Source organism: Panthera uncia, assembly GCF_023721935.1.
Source record: "Panthera uncia isolate 11264 chromosome C1 unlocalized genomic scaffold, Puncia_PCG_1.0 HiC_scaffold_4, whole genome shotgun sequence".
NCBI classification, from domain to species: domain Eukaryota; kingdom Metazoa; phylum Chordata; class Mammalia; order Carnivora; family Felidae; genus Panthera; species Panthera uncia.
Window position 1 is genome coordinate 74,896,153 of NW_026057585.1, and position 20,934 is coordinate 74,917,086.

Genomic DNA, 20,934 nt, shown 5'->3' on the forward strand with positions numbered 1-20,934 from the left:
AGAGAAGAGAAGAGAAGAGAAGAGAAGAGAAGAGAAGAGAAGAGAAGAGAAGAGAAGAAAAAGTCTAGCAGAAAAGAGAAATAACTGCAATACAGTTTGATACATGCTATAACAGAGCTAAGCACAGAGTGCTCAAGAACACAAGAGAAATGGTTAAGCTACCTGAACAGGAGAGGGAAACATGAGCAGTTAGTGAAAGTTTCCAGATGAATGACTCTACCTAAACCTTAAAAGATGAGTAGAAGTTAGCCAGGAATTAAAAGGAAGGGACAAAGCTACTACACGAAGTTTCACGTAATGCAAATTCACGGAGACAACTGGGAGCTTATGTTCAGAGAAGAGCACAGAATCAAGGATGGTTGAAAGAAAGGATGTGTATTAGGTAGTGGAGAGATTTAAAACTAGATAGGATGGCATGGGTCAAATCATGACCGTTCTTGCAAGCAAAGGAGTTCAAACTTTACCACTAAGAAATTGGTAGAGATAGGTAAGAGGAAGCTTTGAAAGATTTTAAATAGGAGATGACATGATCAGATGTATGCTTGAGAAAACTACTCCGGCAGCCTTTCTTGACAACTCCAGGCTCAACAGTCTCTTTGTCCTACAAATTTTTATGGTTCTTACTATGCTAATCACTCAGTCAGCACTTATATATAGAGTCCTGGCTTTTAATATGCTTACTCTCACATCACCCATGAGATCATTAACTCCTTAAGGAAGGAGATCATGCTTTACTTCTTGTACCTCCCAAAGCTGCTAACAGCTAAAGGTCTGCAGGATATGACCTAAAACAAAAACTTTCTTGGGGCGCCTGGGTGGCTCAGTCGGTTGAGCGGCCGACTTCGGCTCGGGTCATGATCTCACGGTCAGTGAGTTCGAGCCCCGCATCGGGCTCTGTGCTGACAGCTCAGAGCCTGGAGCCTGTTTCAGATTCTGTGTCTCTCTCTCTCTCTGACCCTCCCCCGTTCATGCTCTGTCTCTCTCTCTGTCTCAAAAATAAATAAACGTTAAAAAAAAAATTTTTTTTTTTTAAAAAACTTTCTTGACTGGCCAATATATGATTAGAAGACTGGCTAACAAAACACACAGAATGAAATCACAGCCAAGTTACCTACAAGAAAACAGTCCAACAGGTAAAAAAGCCAACAGCGCAGTAAGTGTCACCTGTGTGCTGAAACATGCAGCCATGATGAGAAAACAAAAAGCCAACTGAAAGTTCTGCCCCACCCCCTACATTTTCACCACTACCAAACCCATTCTGCTTCACTACACTTAATACCTTCTTAACCAAGAGTGGCCTGTTTCTAATTTTACAAAATTCTCACCTTGGAGACACAAGTTTTCCTTCTTATTTTTCTTTTCAGAATTTCTTTTATCATAAAAGCTGTATGCGTTTGCTGTGACAGGTTAATACATAGTTGGAAAAGTTAACAAATGTCCTTTTATTTTATTTTTTTTTTTAATTTTTTTTTTTTTTTAATTTATTTTTGGGACAGAGAGAGACAGAGCATGAACGGGGGAGGGGCAGAGAGAGAGGGAGACACAGAATCAGAAACAGGCTCCAGGCTCCGAGCCATCAGCCCAGAGCCTGACGCGGGGCTCGAACTCACGGACCGCGAGATCGTGACCTGGCTGAAGTCGGACGCTTAACCGACTGCGCCACCCAGGCGCCCCAACAAATGTCCTTTTAAACTGATCGACTTTATTTTTTTTTTAATGGATTTCACGCCCAGCACAGAGCCCAACATGGGGCTTGAACTCACCACCCTGAGAGCAAGACTCGAGCCAAGATCAAGAGTCAGACACCCAGCCGACTGAGCCAGCCAGGTGCCCCTAAACTAATCAACATTTTAAAGAGGCGGAATTCATAGGATTTCTCTTTAGTCCACTGCCTCCTTTATTTTAGACCTAAAGATGCAACAGGCATGATGGAGACTGTTCATTCCATCTTACTATATCAATAAGCTATTCTATTCACCTACCAAGTCCTTACAGGATAATAATGCGCTAGGTAGACCTAATGTTCTCATATCAGTCATGTTTCTAATAGCTAGAAAACTGACTTTCAATTCAGGAGTGAGAGGTCTGAGTACTTACTCTGAACATAATTACTAAGGGCAACGTGATTACAAGCCCTTTTCAAGACCAGCTAGCCTGCTTCAGAGCTGAGCCAGAAGCTCCTCAGAAAAGGGTTTTATGGAACAACAGTGCCCCAAAGCTGGAGGATTCTTTTTTAGGATCCTGTGTTGCAGACCCATCAATTACATGCAAGTTCTTTCCGATTTAAGCATTAAGACAAGGATACTGCAATACCTGGGGTTTAAGATCATTAATATTTTTAGCAAGGAAATTCATTAGGGAAGCCAAAGAGCAACTTTAACTATTATACCTTCAAAATGCTCCAAACAGCTCAAACTTTGAAACTTTTAAAATAAGTTTTAGGTTTGGCTTCCTACACACAAATCCCTAATTTAATTCCAGGCCCAGCAAAGGTACAATTTTCAAAGGTACCCAAGTCAATCAAAGAAAAGGCCATATTTTTGATGCTTCTTATAAACTTGGCCCCACCAAAGGCTATGAACTGACAACAAAGAACCCAACTGCCCACTGGGAAATTCTAAGATTGTACATATTGAGGCACCAATTAATCATGCAGGGATTACTTAATTAGAAGGATTTAATACTTGTTTCCAACTTTTATTAAGAGCATTACAGTCCACTGAGCTACCAATATACCCTAATTTTCTTTCTTTTTGTTTCACTGGCAGAGATGTCCTTCCCGTAACTTAGGCAAGTCCTTCCACCTAAAATCTGGATCCCATATGTTCTCTTCCCTCAGGAACCTTAATCCAACAATTATCCCGTAGCTTGTATATCTTTAACTTCTCTCTTTCCTTTCCCCTTGGCTTCCTGAACAAGTATGATGACAATGCTGTCTCCACTTCCTCTCCTCCTAGTCCCCCATGTGACCTGTGTGGCCTCCAGCCCCACAAATTCACTGAAACTGCTTTCTCCACAATCACCTTCCTGTCAATTCAAATGACACTGCTGATCATTCCTTCAGCTTTTAAACCCACTCTCCCTCATGAATCTCAGACTCCATTCTACCCTAGTGTTCCTCTTCCTCTTTGGGTTATTCCTTCTCTTCTGCTCACTCCTTATATGTTTACTCATCCTTCACCCTCTTTCCTTCATTCTGTATTCTTAAGATACAGGTGGGTGTTGGGGCGCCTGGGTGGCTCAGTCAGTTGAGCGTCCGACTTCAGCTCAGGTCATGATCTCACAGTCTGTGAGTTTGAGCCCCATATCGAGATCTGTGCTGATGGCTCAGAGCCTGGAGCCTGCTTCCGATTCTGTGTCTCCCTCTCTCTCTGCCCTTTCCCTGCTCATGCTCTGTCTCTCTCTATCTCAAAAATAAATAAAAACATTGAGAAAAAAAAATTTTTTTTAAAAAGATACAGGTGGGTGTTATGTGCATGGTGGAAGGGGAAAACCATAGCTTTTACTTGTTTTTATTTTTTTTAATGTTTACTTTTGAGAGAGAGAGAGAGAGAGGGAGAGAGAGAGAGAGAGAGAGAGCGCATGAAAGTGAGGAAGGGGCAGAGAGAGAGGGAGAATCCGAAGGAGGGTCCAGGTTCTGAGCTGTCAGCAAAGAGCATGACGGGGGCTCAAACTCACAAACCGCGAGATCATGACCTGAGCTGAAGTCAGATGCTTATTAACCAACTGAGCCACCCAGGTGCCCCCCAAAAACACAGCTTTTAAAAAAAGTTACGAAGAGCTGTTCTCTCCATTCTCCCAGAATGACTTCATCTACTCCTATGTTTTCAATCATAACTGATAATTTTCAAATCCATATCTTAAGCTCACGCTTTCATCCTAAATACCACTCCCATATGCCTAATTGCCTCCTAAACATTTATTTCATGCTCATCTCAAATTCAATTTGTCTAAAACTGAACTTTTCTTTTCTCTCTGTTTCTAACAGGTTTCCCTACTATAATCCATGTGTTGAGGACTGAATGTTTGTATCTCCTCCCCTAAACTTATATGTTGAAATCCTAACCCCCCACTGTGATAGTATCAGGAGGTGAGGACTTCGGAACATGATTAGATCAAGAGGGTGGAGCCTTATAAAAAGGTGGTTCTTTATAAAAGGACCCCAGACAGTCCTCTCTCTGCCATGTGAGGGTACAGTGAGAAGACAGCAGTCTATGAACCAGCAAGAGGGCTCTCACCAGACAACACATTTGCAGTTGCCTTGATCTTGGACTTCCAGCCTCCAGAACTGTGAGAAATCAAGGTGTGTTGTGAAAGCTACCATGTGTGTGGTTTTATTATGGCAGCCCAAATTAAGACACTATCCTTCTCAATGCTGCCAGCCATCTTTCTGGCAAAACTAATCTTCTTACTGTCTGACTTAAAATCCTTCAATGACTCTGTATCCTCCTAATAATATTAACAGTTAACATTTATTGAACACCTGCTTATGTGCTACACACCTTACATATATTGCTTCTAATGCTCAACAACCCTGAAAATTAAATATTATTTTACTGGAAAAATAAAGCCTAGAGAGGGTAAGTAATTTTTCGGAGATCACAAGGTAGATAATGAAGTCAAATCTGAACTCAGCTCCACTGGATTCCAAAGCCTGATGCCTCCATTCAGGATAATATTTAAACTTTTTATCTCAGCATCTAAGACCCATTATGATGTGCTGCCTGCCTGCCACTCATTCCTCTCTCCTGTTTCATAAAAATTCTTTAAGCCTTCCTGAACATTCTTGCCGAATGTAATCTTCCCCTGTATTTACTGTTCCCTCTGCTTGGAATATAGTTCCCTTTTCTCTGATTACTTATTGTTCTGTATTCAACTCAACCATCACTTCCTCCAGGAGCTTTTCCTATCCCTTATACACACTAGTTGAGGTGATCTTCCTCTTGTGCTTGGTACAAGATATCACTGTTTACACATCTATCTGTCCTACTCTGCCAGAAACAATTTGACAATAGGCCTAAAATTGGAATTAAAGCCTGCATTTGCGGTGCAAAGCTCTGTGTTCTAATCCAACGTAGCCTATAACATAGTCCCAGTGCATTATAAATCATTAAAAAAGCAAATAAGAGAATAGCTTTTGCTTGTTTCCCTGGGGGGCCACAGAAAAATCACAAATGGTTCAAGAAGCCCAAGAAGCACCAACTACCTGGAAATGTCAAACTGAGATACCTGAGCTGACAGAGAAGGGAAGTAGATAGTCAGAAAAGGCCTGTGCCTTGACCTCACGAAGTTTACAACCTAGTGCAAAGACCAATATGTAAATAATTAACAATATTATCAAGCAAATAACACACCATATACAAGCTACACAACATGATGCTGATAATCACAGAGTTGGCTAATTCTGATAGAGGGGCAGGAGGAGAGTCATGGAAGGCATGATGCTTGAACTAAACCTTGGATAACAATTAGGATTTGGGCAGCCCAAAAAGGAGTTAAAGAATGCCAAACGGGGGGGCGCCTGGGTGGCTCGGTCGGTTAAGCGTCCGACTTCGGCTCAGGTCATGATCTCATGGTCCGTGAGTTCGAGCCCCGCGTCAGGCTCTGTGCTGACAGCTCAGAGCCTGGAGCCTGTTTCAGATTCTGTGTCTCCCTCTCTCTCTGCCCCTCCCCCGTTCATGCTCTGTCTCTCTCTGTCTCAAAAATAAATAAATGTTAAAAAAAAAAAAAATTAAAAAAAAAAAAAAAAAGAATGCCGAACGGAAGAAAAAGCAGGAGCAGCGATTGGGAGATGTGTAAGTACAGAGGATATGTTTCAGGGAATAGTATAGCTATGCATAGCCTACAATTAGCAACATAATGAGAAAGGAAGCTAGCAAGGTCATCTGAGGTTAAATCACTCCAGAAAACTGAAGGCGTATGTACTTAATTCAGCAAATAAAATGGTAACACTGAGATTTTCTGAACAAGAGGGTGTTGAAGGATTAATCTGGCATTGAACTGAAGGCCAGACTGCAGCGGACAGACAACTAAGAGGTACAAGAACAAGCTAGATGTCTACCATGACAAACCAAGAAAGAAATCTAAGCGCATGAATTAGGGCAGATGCAGCAGGGATTAAAGGAGGGCAGTCAAGATCTGCAAGATAAAATAGAGGCAGAAACAATAGCCCTTAAGCAGTAACTAGATATGGTAAGGAAAGGGAGGGTTCAAAACAATTCCAATGTTTCTAGTCAACAAATGTTGGTCAAATAATGTTTCTAGCAACTGGGAGGAGTAGTGTCTTGAGATTAGGAAAACAGAAGGAGGCACAGATTGGTTGTGCCCAGGTTGGGTAAAGGAGAAGAAAAATAATAAAGTGTTAGCAGGACCTTCTGGCTGACAGTTGGAACCCTAGGTCTAGAGTTCAGAAGAGCAGTCAAAATTGAAGATACAGATTTGAAGCTAACTGTTTGCCAGTGAGGCTGTGGCAAGTATAGCACACAGCCTCTCTCAACAAATCTTCCTAAATCACCACTTTGCCCATATTATCCCTCTACTCAAAATCTTTTAGTGGCTCCCAGAAGACTAAGGCCAGGCGCTTTACTCCATAGTCTGCTACAACCCTTTGATATTTGAGTCTACTTTTTATTCACTATATGTTAGGTGGTTGGAGGAGACAAAGACGTAGCCTCTGACCTGAAGAAATTTACGATCTATTCTTCCAACTTTTTCTTTAGGCTCTCCCCTACAAGACCTCACTACAACCATTCTGATATCATTGTTTCCAAACACACTTTGCACATTCTTGTCTTTGTTCACCATCTGCCCCTACTGGAATATCTGCCCCCGCCCTCCACTCTTTTTGGATCATCTAAGTTAGAGCCTCCTTACAAGACCCAACTGAAATCCCACTTCTTCCTTTATACCTTTTTGGCTATGCCAGCCATCTCTAGATGCCTCGAGGTGCCTATGTTTATTCAATTTACTTGGCACCAAGCATATAAAACCTATTGTTAGATACCTCTATATGTAAATCCTATTTATCTGAACTTTAGCTCTTTGGAGTCAAGAACCATGTTTTAAATTTCTTTAAACAATTAAGACAACAATGGATACTCAAGAATACTCATTCATTTAACAAATATACACTGAAAGCCCACTATGCGCCAAGGTTATTATCTACAAGTGACGGTATTTTCAAAGTCAGACTAAAGAAGTATTCCCAAATGATAATTAAAAGGCTACTTTTCAAAAAAGGCGGGGGGTGGAGGGGTGCTCCTGGGTGGCCCAGTGGGTTAAACATCGGACTCTTGCTTTCAGCTTAGGTCATGGTCTCGTGGTTGTCCAAAAGAGGCCCCCTCCCCAACCCCACATTAGGTTCCACACTCAGTGCTGGCCATGAAGCCTGCTTGGTATTTTCTCTCTTTCTCTCTCTCTTTCTCTCTCTCTCTCTCTCTTCTCTCCCTCCCTCCCTCTCCCTCTCCCTCTCCCTCTGCCCTTCTGTGCTCTCTCTCTCTCTCTAAAAAAAAAAAAAAAAGAAAAAAAGGCTGCTTTTCAGCAGGGAGCATGGATTTCCATTCAGATGTCCCATCTACAGTTACAGCTTTCCTAAATTCTTCTTGCCACATCTGGATCCAGGAGACTTTGAACCACTTAATGTAAGCTCAAAGAAAATGGGCTGAAGAAACAGATCCACAAATACAGAGGACAAACTGATGGTCACCAAAGGGGAGTGGGGTGTGGGGGTGGGCAAAATGTGTAAAGGGGAGTGGGAGATACAGGCTTCCAGCTATGGGATGAATAAGGCACAGGGGTAAAAGGTACAGCATAGGGAATATAGTCAATAATATTGTAATAGTAATGTATGGTGACAGAGGGTAGATACACTGTGGTGAGCACAGCATAAGGTATAAACTTATTGAATCATATGCCTCAAACTAACATAACATTGTCTGTCAACTATGCTTTGATAAGAAAGGAAGGGAGGGAGAAAAGGAGAGAGAGGGAGGGAGGGGAGAGAAAGAGAAGAAAGGAGAGGAAAAGAGAGGGGAGGGGAGGATGGGAGGGGGAGGGGAGGAGAGGAATGGAGAAAAGATGAGTTGGAGATCAAGCAATTAAACTGTGCTTACCAAAAATGTATAACGGCACCAGCATTATAAATGATTCCTATCCTCAGATATATATAAGTCAACTTTGGGAGATAAGACTGACCTAGATATTGTGTGTACTCTGTGTCAGGCACTGTGCAAAGCCTGTCTCATTTAGTATTTGATTTACTCCTCACAACTCTATCAAGTACGCATTATTTATCCTCATTTTTATAGTTCAAAGTGAGGCTCAAAGAGGCTTATTAATAATTTGCCAGAAGTCACACAGTTAGCAAGTAGCAGAATGGAGATTCAAATTCACGTCTATCACAGACTTTTAACCACCACACCTACTGCCATCATGAAATTATTAGGAGACAACACAATATAGTCCTGTGTAATAACGGGAAGAAGGGAGGTGCAAACCAAAGCTATAATAGGATTCATGACAGAAATCTATCACCAAGGGTTGGTACAGGCTTATGTCTCAATGAAGATTGAGATTTGGGAGTTTAAGGAAGTGATAATTATAGAAACTTCAAAATAAAATTAAAGTTTTATGTTATTTCTCAGGCAAACAGGAACTTTATGAATAATAATTCCTTGCTCTATTGGGAATCAGAGAATACAAGACAGAAGTTAGATACAGAAATAATCTGGGAGTAAGCATGTAGCAAGAGAAATGAGCCATAGAGATAGAGGGAGAGGCATACAAGCAGAAGGGAAAAGGGAGAAAAGCTCGATAGTTTCTTGAAAATTCACTAGATTATCACATTCAGAAAAACTAAATACTTCCCAGATAGAAAGAGATCAGAGGTTTAAGAATCCTCAAAATATCTTAAAGATGAAGAAATCCCAGTCCTGTGAGACTTAAGAACTTGGAGAAAGTGCCATAGTGGCAGAATCAGGCCTATAACTTGGATTTGCTGGCCTCTAGCCTATGATTCTTAACTTACTGAATACTCATCTTCCCTCGTTGAACCTGAGTTTCATCTATAATGTGAGGAGTTTGGACTAGATAGATCAATGCTTCCCAGATCTTAGTTTGGGAACCAGCCATATCAAAACCACCTGCAGAGCTTACACTGGGCTAAATGCTGGAATATCATGTATTCCTCATAATGACTCTGAGTTAGGGTCTATTTAAATCCTCTTTTAACAAATGAAGAAACCAAGGCATAGAAAGGTTAAGCAATTCTCCCACCTCATATAGCTATTTGGTGATAGAGCAAGAGCCCCAAGTAAACAGGTGACGCCAAAATCCCTCTTTTAACTATTAGCCATGGGATTAAAAGAGGTAGGATGAGAGAGAATAACGTTTTTGCTTCCAAACTTTCAATAAAGATTCTAGATTTCCTTATACTTCTCTGTTGATTACAGAAAAGGGGCCCTTTTATCTCTAAGCACTTTCAGATACAGAGCCTCTTTCCTCTAGATCTCAGGGAGGAAATCTCAATGATACCAGAAAGATAAAAGGCTAGACTACATGGCAACAACAGACTAAAACGGCCCCTCCATGTGCCCCAAACATTATTATAATACCACCTCTGTTTCTCAGAAAGCACTTAAATATCTAGCAATACTGGCCTCCCCGTCAGGAGACAGAATCGGAACCCTAGCTATGCTACACCCCTTCTGAGATTTCTTCTGTCATCTCCCTTTGATAAAACAGCCAGTGATTTCCATTTTAGTGAAAACCTATTTGGGTCACAATTTTGTTCTGCTTTAGAGACTCAACAGTATAAAATCAAAAGTTTGATTATCGAAGTCGATGATCAATCCAGGAGTTCCCAAACTTGGATTTCACCAACCAATAAATGTTCCAAAATAAATCAGAAAACCTAACATAAAGTTGTTAACCTTTTCTTTTGTTAAGTAGGCATTATCTAAAACCAAACTACCACCTAAGAACAATTCATTCATAAAATAAAGGACATTTTAACATCAGAAAAGTAGGAAGGGCAATTTCAAAGTAAAGGACAGTTCTTTAAATGAGTTTCGCTCATGAAAAGCACACTACCTTCCCCTTATCTTTTTCATTTTACTGAGAAGTGATGAATTGATATCTCACTCCAGCACCCTGTAGTTTGGAAGCCAAAAGAAACCTGTGGCCAAAAAGGCTAGGCCATTTGCTCAAGGTCACAGAATATTATCTAAATGAACCCTAGTCTTTTATCAAAGGAGATCTAAGTGCAGCCTACACAACACTCCTCCTAGCCTCCAACTCTTCTTTAGGTCCTGTCCACAGACCATCTTCAAGTCTTCCTAGCTCCTCGCCACTGGCAGAAGAGACTAAGTGTATGGAGAATTAGCAATCAGCCCCAAAGAGGAAATCCAGGCCATGACTCCTCCCCACCCCGCCCCCGCCCCCGCCCCCCACCATCCAGTCTGCTCAGAGGTGGACTCCGTAACCAACTTCTGCTAAAAATACACCCTGGACTTTCAGAACTATGTAACATAACTTAAAACTGGTTTCCTGATACAGGCGAAAAGAAGCATGAGCATGAATTCAGTCTCTATAAAAAAGTCCCACACCCAAAGCTCAGGCTCTTAACTGCCAGTGACTACAAGCTTAAGAAGTTCCCCAGGAAGTAGGGCACCACAGTCTATTCCCCTGCACATTTTAACAAGCCCGAAGTTTGTAACACCTGCAAGATTTCAAAGCCCATATATTCCTATGAGTCAATGAGAGCAAGGGCTCTTTGGGATCCACAGGCCCAGACAAAGAACAAACTTCACGTACCCATACAGCACATGCGGCAAACCAGGTGGGCGTTGAACTCGTGCTCATCTTGGTAACTAGGCCACATGGCACTCTCGTGTCTGCTGACCCCACCCAAAAGGAGGGTGTTCCAAAGAACCTCCAGACAGTGGCTTGTGCACCCTCTGCAGCTCCTCAAAAAAGACTTCAGGGTGAATAGAGACAGATAGCCAAAGGGCTATTCGATGAGCAGGGAGAGACAGCAGAAGTACAGAGACGTGGCTCCACCCACCACTTCCTAATGACCTCCTCCTCCCCTTGAGGTCAGAGAGGAAGCTCCTCCTTAAGGCAATTCCAAAAACTGGGTTCAGGTCTTCAGGCAAACAGCATCCTATTCAAAAGTGGCACCAGCTCAGAGTTTTCAGACCAACAGCAGCATACAGAGGTGGGAGCTTCATATGAAAAAGTCCAGCCAAGTCACTGAGTAAGACTGAGCACATAGAAAGAGGCTGGTCTTTGAGTTACCCTCCATTTGCAGAGCAGAAGCTTGTGACCTGGGGAATCTTAGAGAGTTGCAGGACAGCTGGTAAGGTAGAATGGCTTACTGCCAAGTCAGGAACAGTGCATCCATTGCCCAACAAACTGCTCCTAGGGCTGGCCTCTCCTCAGGCAGAAGTACCTATGAAGTGTTAACCAACTGAGAAGGTCCCAAAATGGGACAGACTACAACGCGGCGAATTCCTTCACTGTCCGCTGCCAACAGATTCCCAGATTCTAAAGGGAGCTTCACTTCCCCACACTTACAGCTGCCCAAAGGGAAGAGTCACAGTCTCTCGTCAATGATTCCGCCTACTTTACAGAGTAGCCCAGCCGCAGCCAGCCTCTCAGGTAGATTAGCCCGGCAGATTTCATCAACTTCAAAAACACTGTTTGCCTGTTGCTCCATTCTTTCCTCTCATCCAGCCAGGAATGTCATCCCAAAGTCCCCTTCCTCTTCCCAGACCCTCCCACTCTGTCTTTGCAAGTCAGCACACTTAACTCCGAGGTGCCAGCGATCCCTTTATCCATCAGAGGAAGACTGCTTGCTTGTTTGTCCAACTTGTTTTCTGAGTCTTGGCTAATTGTACCAGACACTGGAATGTTGAAGAAATACAATGAAGGGCTTTTTCATTAGGATGGCCCGGCCCATCTATTGCTTCTTCACAATTCTGACCCAACCAGGGGTTAGAGAAGCCGAGCCTCCGCCGATGGCAGGACGGCCACTAGGATCCTGGCCCCACACCACGCAGAAAGGCCCCGCTGCAGATAAGGGCCTAATCACTGGCCCTCTGCTCCAGCTCCCTAAATAGAATGACTTCTTCAGGCTAATGCTACTTCCAATCCTGTTTCTAGGCAAGGGGGGGGAGGGGCAACGCCCAGGAAAGCAAGTCTGCAGAGATTAGCCCCAAAGACTGCAAGTAAAAACTAACAGACTGAGCCTGCCTAGCAGGCCACTCTGTTTACACAAGCCCTATGACCTGCCTCAGTGCCCTGACAGCTTTCTTCACTCCCTACTGGGCATCCCTCCCACCTACAAAGTGCTAATAATCCTGTTACTACTTACTAATAACGAGACTCACAGCTGACCTTATCCCTCCTTGACTAAGCTCCCAGTCACCCCGATAACCTGCGACAATTCTACTCAGTTTGTTCCTCTTATTAAACTCTCCTTAGTCAATCTTGGGACAGAAAGGGTCCTCCCTAGAATTTACCTTGTCCTAGGAAGGGAAAGGCACAAGGAATAGGGAAGAGAGAGGAAAAAGGAATAAATGCTTCCTGATTCGTATTTAGTAACCTTTTCCTTTATCTGACTTAAATTTCCTGAGTCTTAAGTCTTCTGCCTCCTATCCTGGTCTTACACACATTTTGAAGGCACTCAATAACCTAAGCTAAAATTAACTGAGCATCTACTGTAACTGCTAGTTCACAGATGATGTGCTAAGAACTTTAAATATAATTTCATCTAATCCCAACAATTCTCTAAGATGGTATTATCAATTCCAACTCAGAAATGAAAATATTTTTCTTTTTTAAAAATCTTTTAATGTTTGTTTATTTTTGAGAGAGAGAGAGAGAGAGAGAGAGAGAGAGAGAGAGAATGTGAGCAGGGGAGGGGCAGAGGGATAGACACAGAATCGGAAGCAGGCTCCAGGCTCTGAGCTGACACAGAATCGGAAGCAGGCTCCAGGCTCTGAGCTGTCAGCAAAGAGCCTGACTTGAGGCTCAAACCCATGAACAGGGAAATCATGACTTGACGCTTAACCGACTAAGCCACCTAGGCACCCCTAGAAATGAAAATATTTTTAAAAGGCTAACTAACTTGACCAAGATTACACAGCCATTTGTCCAGCTCCAAAGCTATGCCCCCCTCTTATACCCTGCTGTCTGTGGGAAGGACTTAATCCAGAACAACTACACTGCCGTGTGGGAGCTGTATATTTAAGAACGTGGAATATTCCTGGGAAGATAAAGAAATAAAAATATTTGACTATAGCCAACTGGAGATTTAGGGCATATCCTAAATGAATATGTGGGGCAACTTCTAGAAATACTAAATAATTTCACAGTCTCTAAAAGTCAAAATAATCATCACTGGGTAAGTTCTGAAAAAGATGAACCAAAACCTGCCTTCTCCTCATTCCCCCTGCATCCAAGCAGAACCCATTTCCCCTGAAGGCACTGTGGACTGAGAGAGTCCTGGGGACAAGGTCAGTCTAGCTACCAGGAGACCTGCCTTCCCTCCCAGGATGCTAGGAGGTCCTGAATCTCAAAAGGGAAGCTACTGCTGACAGCAGGAAGACTTTGGTTAAGACAGTCAGCTCTTGGGGTGCCTTGGTCAGTTAAGCACTCAATTCTTGATTTCAGCTCAGGTCATGATCTCACAGTTTGTGAGATCGAGCCCTGCATTGGGCTCCACACGGACAGTAAAGAGCCTATTCGTGGTTCTCTCTCTCCCTCTCTCTCCCCACCGTGCATGCACTTGCGGTCTCTCTCAAAATAAATAGATAAACATAAAAAAAAAAAAAAAAAAAAAGACAGTCAGCTCTTAATTATTCAGAGGAGACCGGCCTGAGCAGTGATTACCCCAACCATTCCCCTTCTTTTTTGCCCAACTTTTAGTCATGTCATCGGTCACTGTGTGTTCAGAGATGTTAGAGTCAGGAAAAGTGAGTCTGAGTGGGGAAAAAATAAAAATTAAAAATAAATAAAATGTTGAATGGAAGAGATTCAAGCCACTATTTCCATACATGGCTAAAAGATATTGGAGAATTTACAACTACTGGCATTCTTACAGTATCACAGAAAATCAAAGCAATATACATTTATTTCTTTAAATGCCAAAATCATTCACTGTTAAGAATATTAAAGCAGACACAAAAGGCTTTCCTCCTGATGTGTAAAACAATGATTCATAATATGCCACTAACTTTTCATATACTCCCACATTGGCTTCTTTCACATGTCTTCATTCCCACTTTAAAGACAAATATTTGTATTTTGTCCCTGCAGCCTACAGGAAATTACTATGTCCTCAATGATATCTTTTGTGAAACAAGTATCATGATGATAGTAAACAATTATATAGTCCTTGGAGTGTCAGTCTGGCTCAGTCAGAAGAACGTGCGACTCTTGATCTCAGGCTCACAGCCCCTGAACCTCAGGCTCAGGTTCCAGCCCCACTTTGGGTTCAGAGATTACTAATAAATAAATAAATTTAAACAAACAAAGAAAAAACAATTGTAAAGTCCTTACCATGTGCAGAGTGTATTCTAAAAACTAACTCGAAACCACCATGCAGTATTATTAACCTGACTTTACAGAGGAGGAAACACAGGCCCAGGTAGATTGATGTCAATCTGCCAGCAGTGGCAGAGCTAGAATGATAGCACAAGCAGTCTGACCCAGACTCTCAACCACAATTCCATGCTACATGCAAGTCCAGGCCAGATGATCACACTGCCAGAATCACAGAAAATTAGAGACTTTAGTCTTTATTCTTCTCACTCAGAATGGAAATTTGAAGTCCAGAGGAAATAAGTGACCTAACATCTCCCAGTAGGCAGCAGAAGAGCCAGGACTTAGAACCCAGATTTCCTGACTCCAAGTTCAGTGGTCTTTCTACACTGGACAGATCTGGAAAAAATAGCTAAGGAAAGAAAAAGATAAAGGCTCCACCTTGATTAAAACAGCTAATGATTTTGTCATCTGAGTAAAGATATTTGATATATGACCATTTACTTATTTACTGAGTGCCTGTTATATGCCTAACACATTTTCAGATAATATAAATGGAGGATGCACAGCCGATGTCATAAATGGAGGAATCAACATTCAAAACAACCTCAACACTGACGCCAAGTCTCACAGGACAAAATGTAAGTAGAAAACCTGTAAGTCGTGTGCTGAAGTTCAAGAAAACTAAAGGGACAGTGGTGTCTAGCAGGGAGATTAACAGCAATCCATGGACAGTCTCTGACCATTTTATAACTGAACTTAAGCTTAACAGACTCAACAGTGTAATGGAGCTCCTTTAAAAAAAAAAAAAAAAAAAGGTGACGGAATCTTAGGTTGCACTTCACATGGTCCAGATCCAGGAATTATAGCTAGTATCCCAGTGGGATACTGAAAATGGAAAGAACCTTAAGAGACTGGATTGTCCAACCCTTTTACTTTACAGATAAAGAAAACAAGACCCTAGAGAGGGACACATTTGTCCTTTGGCAAATGTTCTTCTCAAGGAACCATAAAGCTTTCTTCCCATTTATGCTATAACAATATGAGTTATTAATAAACTACAACACAGGGCAACTCTCTATCATTCAATTATTCTATATGGAGCACCTACCTTAGATTACATGTCAAGCTAATGCAAGCCCTATAAATACATAAATGAATAGGACAAGTTCATGCTACAGCTTATATCTAATGCTATCATAATTTTTTCATTTTATTTGTTCAAGTGACATTTGCTGACAGCTATTTTGTCTCAGACACTTGAGAAACTGAGGTGAGTAAGAGTCCCTGTTCTTAAAGATCTTACAGTCTAACAGCCTCTAATTAGTGGGGAGAGACAGACAAGAGCAAGATGATACAGGTTTGAATAAGAAGCACTAACAATGCTACTGGAGCACCGAAAAGGAAGTCTTACTTCAGTGGAGAAAGACTTTCCAGAGGCAGTAACTACTTACCTTGAAGGACAAGTATCAAGTAGTCCAGCTGAAAAGGCAGTATGGGCATTTGTGGTAGAGATCTGCAAGTTTTTAAAAGATTCTGGAGTACTAGTTGCTTATAAGACCAAGACAGGAAATGGAACTAGTGAAATAGGCAGGGAGCAAATTATAAAAACACTTAAAAAAAAAAAAAAGTAATCTCTACTCTCGACGTGGGACTCAAACTCATGACCCCGAGATCAAGAGTCGCATGCTCTACTGACTGAGCCAGCCAGGTGCCCCACAACACTTTTATGTCATGCTGAAAAGTTTGAACTTTATTCTAAAAGCAGAGGAGAGGCACTGATGGATTTTAAGCAGGAGAGTGACACACAAAGCTCTGTATTTCAGAAAGGTAACTCTGGCTATAGGAGTGGGGAGGAGTCTGGGGGAAATAGGTTATTTTAACAGGAAGTTTTTGGAATAACAAGAAGATATATGTGAATGTTAAGTGTGGACAGGGTGTATCGAAAACTATTTAAAAATCTAAATACTAATTGAATGCAAAGTGCTGTTTTACAGATATTATATGACTTCAATATAAACTATGTCTTCCTGTACCTTGTTTACATCCGCTGAAGAGATGGTGACTTAGGGATGTGGTTGTAAAAGCCATGTGCTTATATAACCAGAGCTCACCAAGGGACTCATAAACATCTAGGAAAAAAACTAAGAAAAGTGAAGGAACAGTGATCAGTGATTCCTTCCCCATGTTTCTGTTCTACTCCCCTCACCTCTCCACATGAACACATGGCCTCCAAATTTTCAAAGCAAAAACAATTGATTTAACTGTCCAAAGGGAATACTAGAATAATGAGTTAGGGAATCATATATAGTAAATAAGAGGAAAGTGTCTGGGCTGGCAAAGATAGCCTTCAAACCTAAGTAAGTCTGACACCTAGAAGAGGAAGTAGACTTGATCTTTGCTAGGCAGAATTTGGACTAATGGGCCTAAGTTACAAAGAGACAACTTCTGGGGCATCTGGATGGCTTAGTCTGTTAAGCATCCGACTCTTGATTTTGGCTCAGTTCATGAGTTTGAGCCCTGCATCAAGCTCTGTGCTAACAGTGTGGAGTCTGCTTGGGATGGTCTCTCTCCCTCTCTCTGTGCCCTTCCCCCGCTCATGGTCTCTCATAAAGTAAATAAGCTTTAAAAAGGAAAAAAAAAAAAAAAAAGAGGCAACTTCCAAATTAAAAAAGAACTCCCCATTACCAACACAATGAATAGTCCATAGGCTGTATGTTGTACCATCAAAGACCTTTAAGCAAAGGAAGAATGACTTCTAATAAAGGTAGGATTAAGAGGTTGGACTGGTTAATATGTAAGATCCTTTCCAACTCTACAAGAAAAACAGAACTTGTTATCAACTTTAAGAGCGGAAGAAATCAGGGGCACCTGGGTGGCTCAGTCGGTTAAGCATCCGACTTCATTCGGCTCAGGTCATGATCTCCGGTTTGTGGTTTCGAGCCCCGTGTCGGGCTCTGTGCTGACAGATCAGAGCCGGGAGCCTGCTTCGGATTCTGTGTCTCCCTCTCACTCTGTTCCTCTCCAGCATTCTCTCTCTCTCTCTCTCTCTCAAAAATAAATAAAAGCTTTAAAAAATTGAAAAAAAAAAAAAAAAAAAAGAGTGGGAGAAATCAGAAATCTATACAAACACAGTGAGGGTTTACCAGAACACAGTGTCTTAGAACCAAGGAACTAGAAGGAACCCTGAAATTACCTAGTGGTTTTTAGGGGCACCTGGGTGGCACAGTCAGTTAAGTGTCAGACTTTGCCTCAGGTCATAATCTCACAGTTTGTGAGTCTGACTTCAAGCCCTGCAAGGGGCTCTCTACTATCATGGCAGAGCCACTTCAAATCCTCTGTCTCCCTCTCTCTCTGCTTCTCTCTGTACATGTGCACTCTCTTTCTCTCAGAAAGAAAGAAAGAAAGAAAGAAAGAAAGAAAGAAAGAAAGAAGCCACCTAGTGGTTTTTAACTCTCACAGAACACGTTTTCAAACAAATCTTATATGCAACTCAACATATAGAATATATGAAAGCAGTATTTAAAAAAAATAAAAATAGGGGCACCTGGTTGGCTCAGTCGGTTGAGCATTCAACTTCTGCTCAGGTCAGGATCTCGCAGTTTGTGAGTTCAAGCCCCACGTCAGGCTCTGTACTGACAGCTCAGAGCCTGGAGCCTGCTTTGGATTCTGTGTCTCCCTCTCTCTGCCCCTTCCCCGCTCATGGTCTGTCTCTCTCTGTCTCTCAAAAATGAATAAACGTTAAAAAAAATTTTTTTAATAAAATAAAAAATAAATAAAAGTAGTGTTTAATAGTATAAATCAATGTTATGGCTTCAAATGTATGTTACTTATTTTAAAGCTAAATGAAATAACCAGTCAAGTAATTTTGATTAAAATTAGAGATCAGTTAATTACAGTTATAAATACCCTCAGCATCCAGTCTATGTCTATGTCATGAAATACAGTGAAGCCTTTTTTAACTGGTTCATACAAACAGCAACAAACAGTAACAGTTTCACAGTGTGCCTGGTACTCTCATGATATTACTCAAATAAATTGATATAAGAACCTGAAGAACAGCAGAAATATTTGTTTCAAAGCCAAATACCTTCAATATCTAAAACTGTGTACATTCTTTACAATATTTAAATATGACTAGAAATGTAGGACAAGAAGCACAAAAACTTTTAGTACATGCTCTGCCACTATTACAGTGCCATCACTTACCAATGTGTTTCCCACTCACTATGGACTGAGCACCTGAGCCCATACAACTGAGTCTTGCCCAGAATTTATCAGGCACAGGACATATATTCTGCAGTATGTTCTGCAATAGTGAAACGCTTCCAATTAAAAAAAAATTTTTGTTTTTAAAGACCAGATGAAAAGATACTAGATACTAACTTCACTTTTTGAATAAACTGTAAATTTATAAGCAGTTAAATATATATTCAGAGATAGATGGTGGGGGAACTTTATTCTGGTGATGTCCATTTGGAAGGTAGTACATTACAGCATATATGTTACTTTTTTTTAATGTTTATTTTTGTGAGAGAGAGAGAGAGAGAGAGAGAGAGAGAGAGAGAATGAATATGAGAGGGAGAGGGGCAGAGAGAGAGGGAGACATGGAATGGGAAGCAGGCTCCAGGCTCTGAGCCGTCAGCACAGAGCCCAATGTGGGGCTCAAACTCACGGACCGCCAGGTCATGACCTGAGCCAAAGTCAGACGCTTAGCTGACTGAGCCACCCAGGCGCCCCGAGATAAATGTATCTATTTAAATATATTTTAAATAGATAAAATACATCTCAAAATTGAAATTAAAATAAAATGGGTACAGAATCTCTTAAGCATTTCTGCATAAGTTTTGGTATCCATAGTCACCAATTAGAAAGCCCCTGCTCCAATTTTACAGATAAACTGAACACAGCACATTCCCAATTAACTATTAGGTACTAGAACCAAAGTTGTCTCATAGAAATAAAAAGCTTTTACAATGTATTTTTATTTTTTATTTCAATGTATTTTATGGCTATTTATGAAATTCACATTACTAAAACATAAAAAAGAAACCACTTAAGAGATAGGGGTCTGCCTAGTAAGTATCAGAGAAAATCTTATACTGAAGGTAAACTTTCAAAATATCAATCAATTAGTGGTTTAGAAATGTCATTACCATAGTGCATGGGGAAAGGGAAGTAGCAGCCTCAGCCTGGATGATAATTACTTTCTCACTGCATCTGAAATAGTACATAGGGCCAAATAATTCATGCCTGCCTTTTCCTTTCCTTCTAAACTCCAATACAGGCTTATATTCCAGAAAAGCTACGTTGGGCTACCTCTTTAAACACACCACCACACAAGCAAACATATTTCTAAATGTCTGTTTTTGCTGATATAGACACATGCTGGGATCTGAATATTTAGTCAAAAGCACTTCTGGGACTTACTGGAAAGGACACTGGGGAATGACTGAATCTAATTCTAATTCTGTCAAGCATTCATGAACTTTTAATAGCAAGCGAAGTAATAAGTCATTAAATCTCTACCTTAACTTGTAAGATACCAAGTAACAAGTTCTCAATACATTGGCTTGAAGGTAGCAGGTGGATCACAATGACAGTAGTAAAAGCACTGAAATCCAAGGGTGGACTCCAGGGAAAGTTAGACTTTTATTAATCCTCAACCATGGAGACTTAGAAATAGCAAATGTGAGGCTGTTCCAGCACTGGGCTTTTAGAAGCCAAAGGAATATAATTTAACTAATAGCAAGTACTAGAAGAAAGAGGGGTCTGCTTTTTTTTTTTTTTTTTTTTTTAAGTATCAGGATCTGACTCCCTGGGGAAAAGAACAGTTAACTACCTTGCATTGAACAGGATGGCTTAGATAAACAAGTAAACTATACAGCTGCCTGAGGGGAAAGGAACAGTTTTAATCATATCAAAGAGAACAGAGGCAGCACCTAGGCAGGGACACCATTCACCCCTTCCTCTCACTGGCCTTTCCTCCACTGCCTTTTCTCATCGAAAAACACACCAAATCCAGAAACTTCTCTAATCCCACAAGTTTTCTCAGATCAGACCTAGAGGACCCAGAGGAGGGTGATAGAATTACTGTATGGTTTTGGTTAAAAACAAAGATCTAAAAGCCACTTCGAGATTAAGAAAGGAAGGAAAGGAAGAGCTTGATTCTCTAAGAAAGGACCCAAGTCAGCACCATTGCCATTTCCCTCAGCTTGGAGCCCAGACATCACTTCATCAAACCAGCACCCTCTAGCAGACAGCCTCACAGAACAGGGAAGAGTCCAGGTCCCAGGGCAGCCCTGTTTCCTCAGTACATCTATACACATACTAGGTCCCTAGGTCTGATAGCATCCGGGCTGAGAAGACGTACTGGCCCTTTAAGGAAAG

At 41.4% G+C, this 20,934-nt stretch overlaps 1 protein-coding gene across 14 annotated transcripts in view; it reads right to left on the minus strand.

The window, feature by feature from the left end:
* MACF1 (microtubule actin crosslinking factor 1) overlaps nucleotides 1–20,934 on the minus strand; it is a 330,452-nt gene that overhangs the window by 207,485 nt on the left and 102,033 nt on the right. Inside the window, exon 1 of one of the 14 annotated variants that reach the window (XM_049617435.1) lies at nucleotides 10,813–12,184. The exons of the other annotated variants lie outside the window; for them this stretch is intronic. Within the exon in view, the coding sequence (XP_049473392.1) occupies nucleotides 10,813–10,879 (67 nt within the window). The 5' untranslated portion in view covers nucleotides 10,880–12,184. Of the gene's footprint in view, nucleotides 1–10,812; nucleotides 12,185–20,934 lie in introns of those variants that run through there. 14 annotated transcript variants of the gene reach the window in all.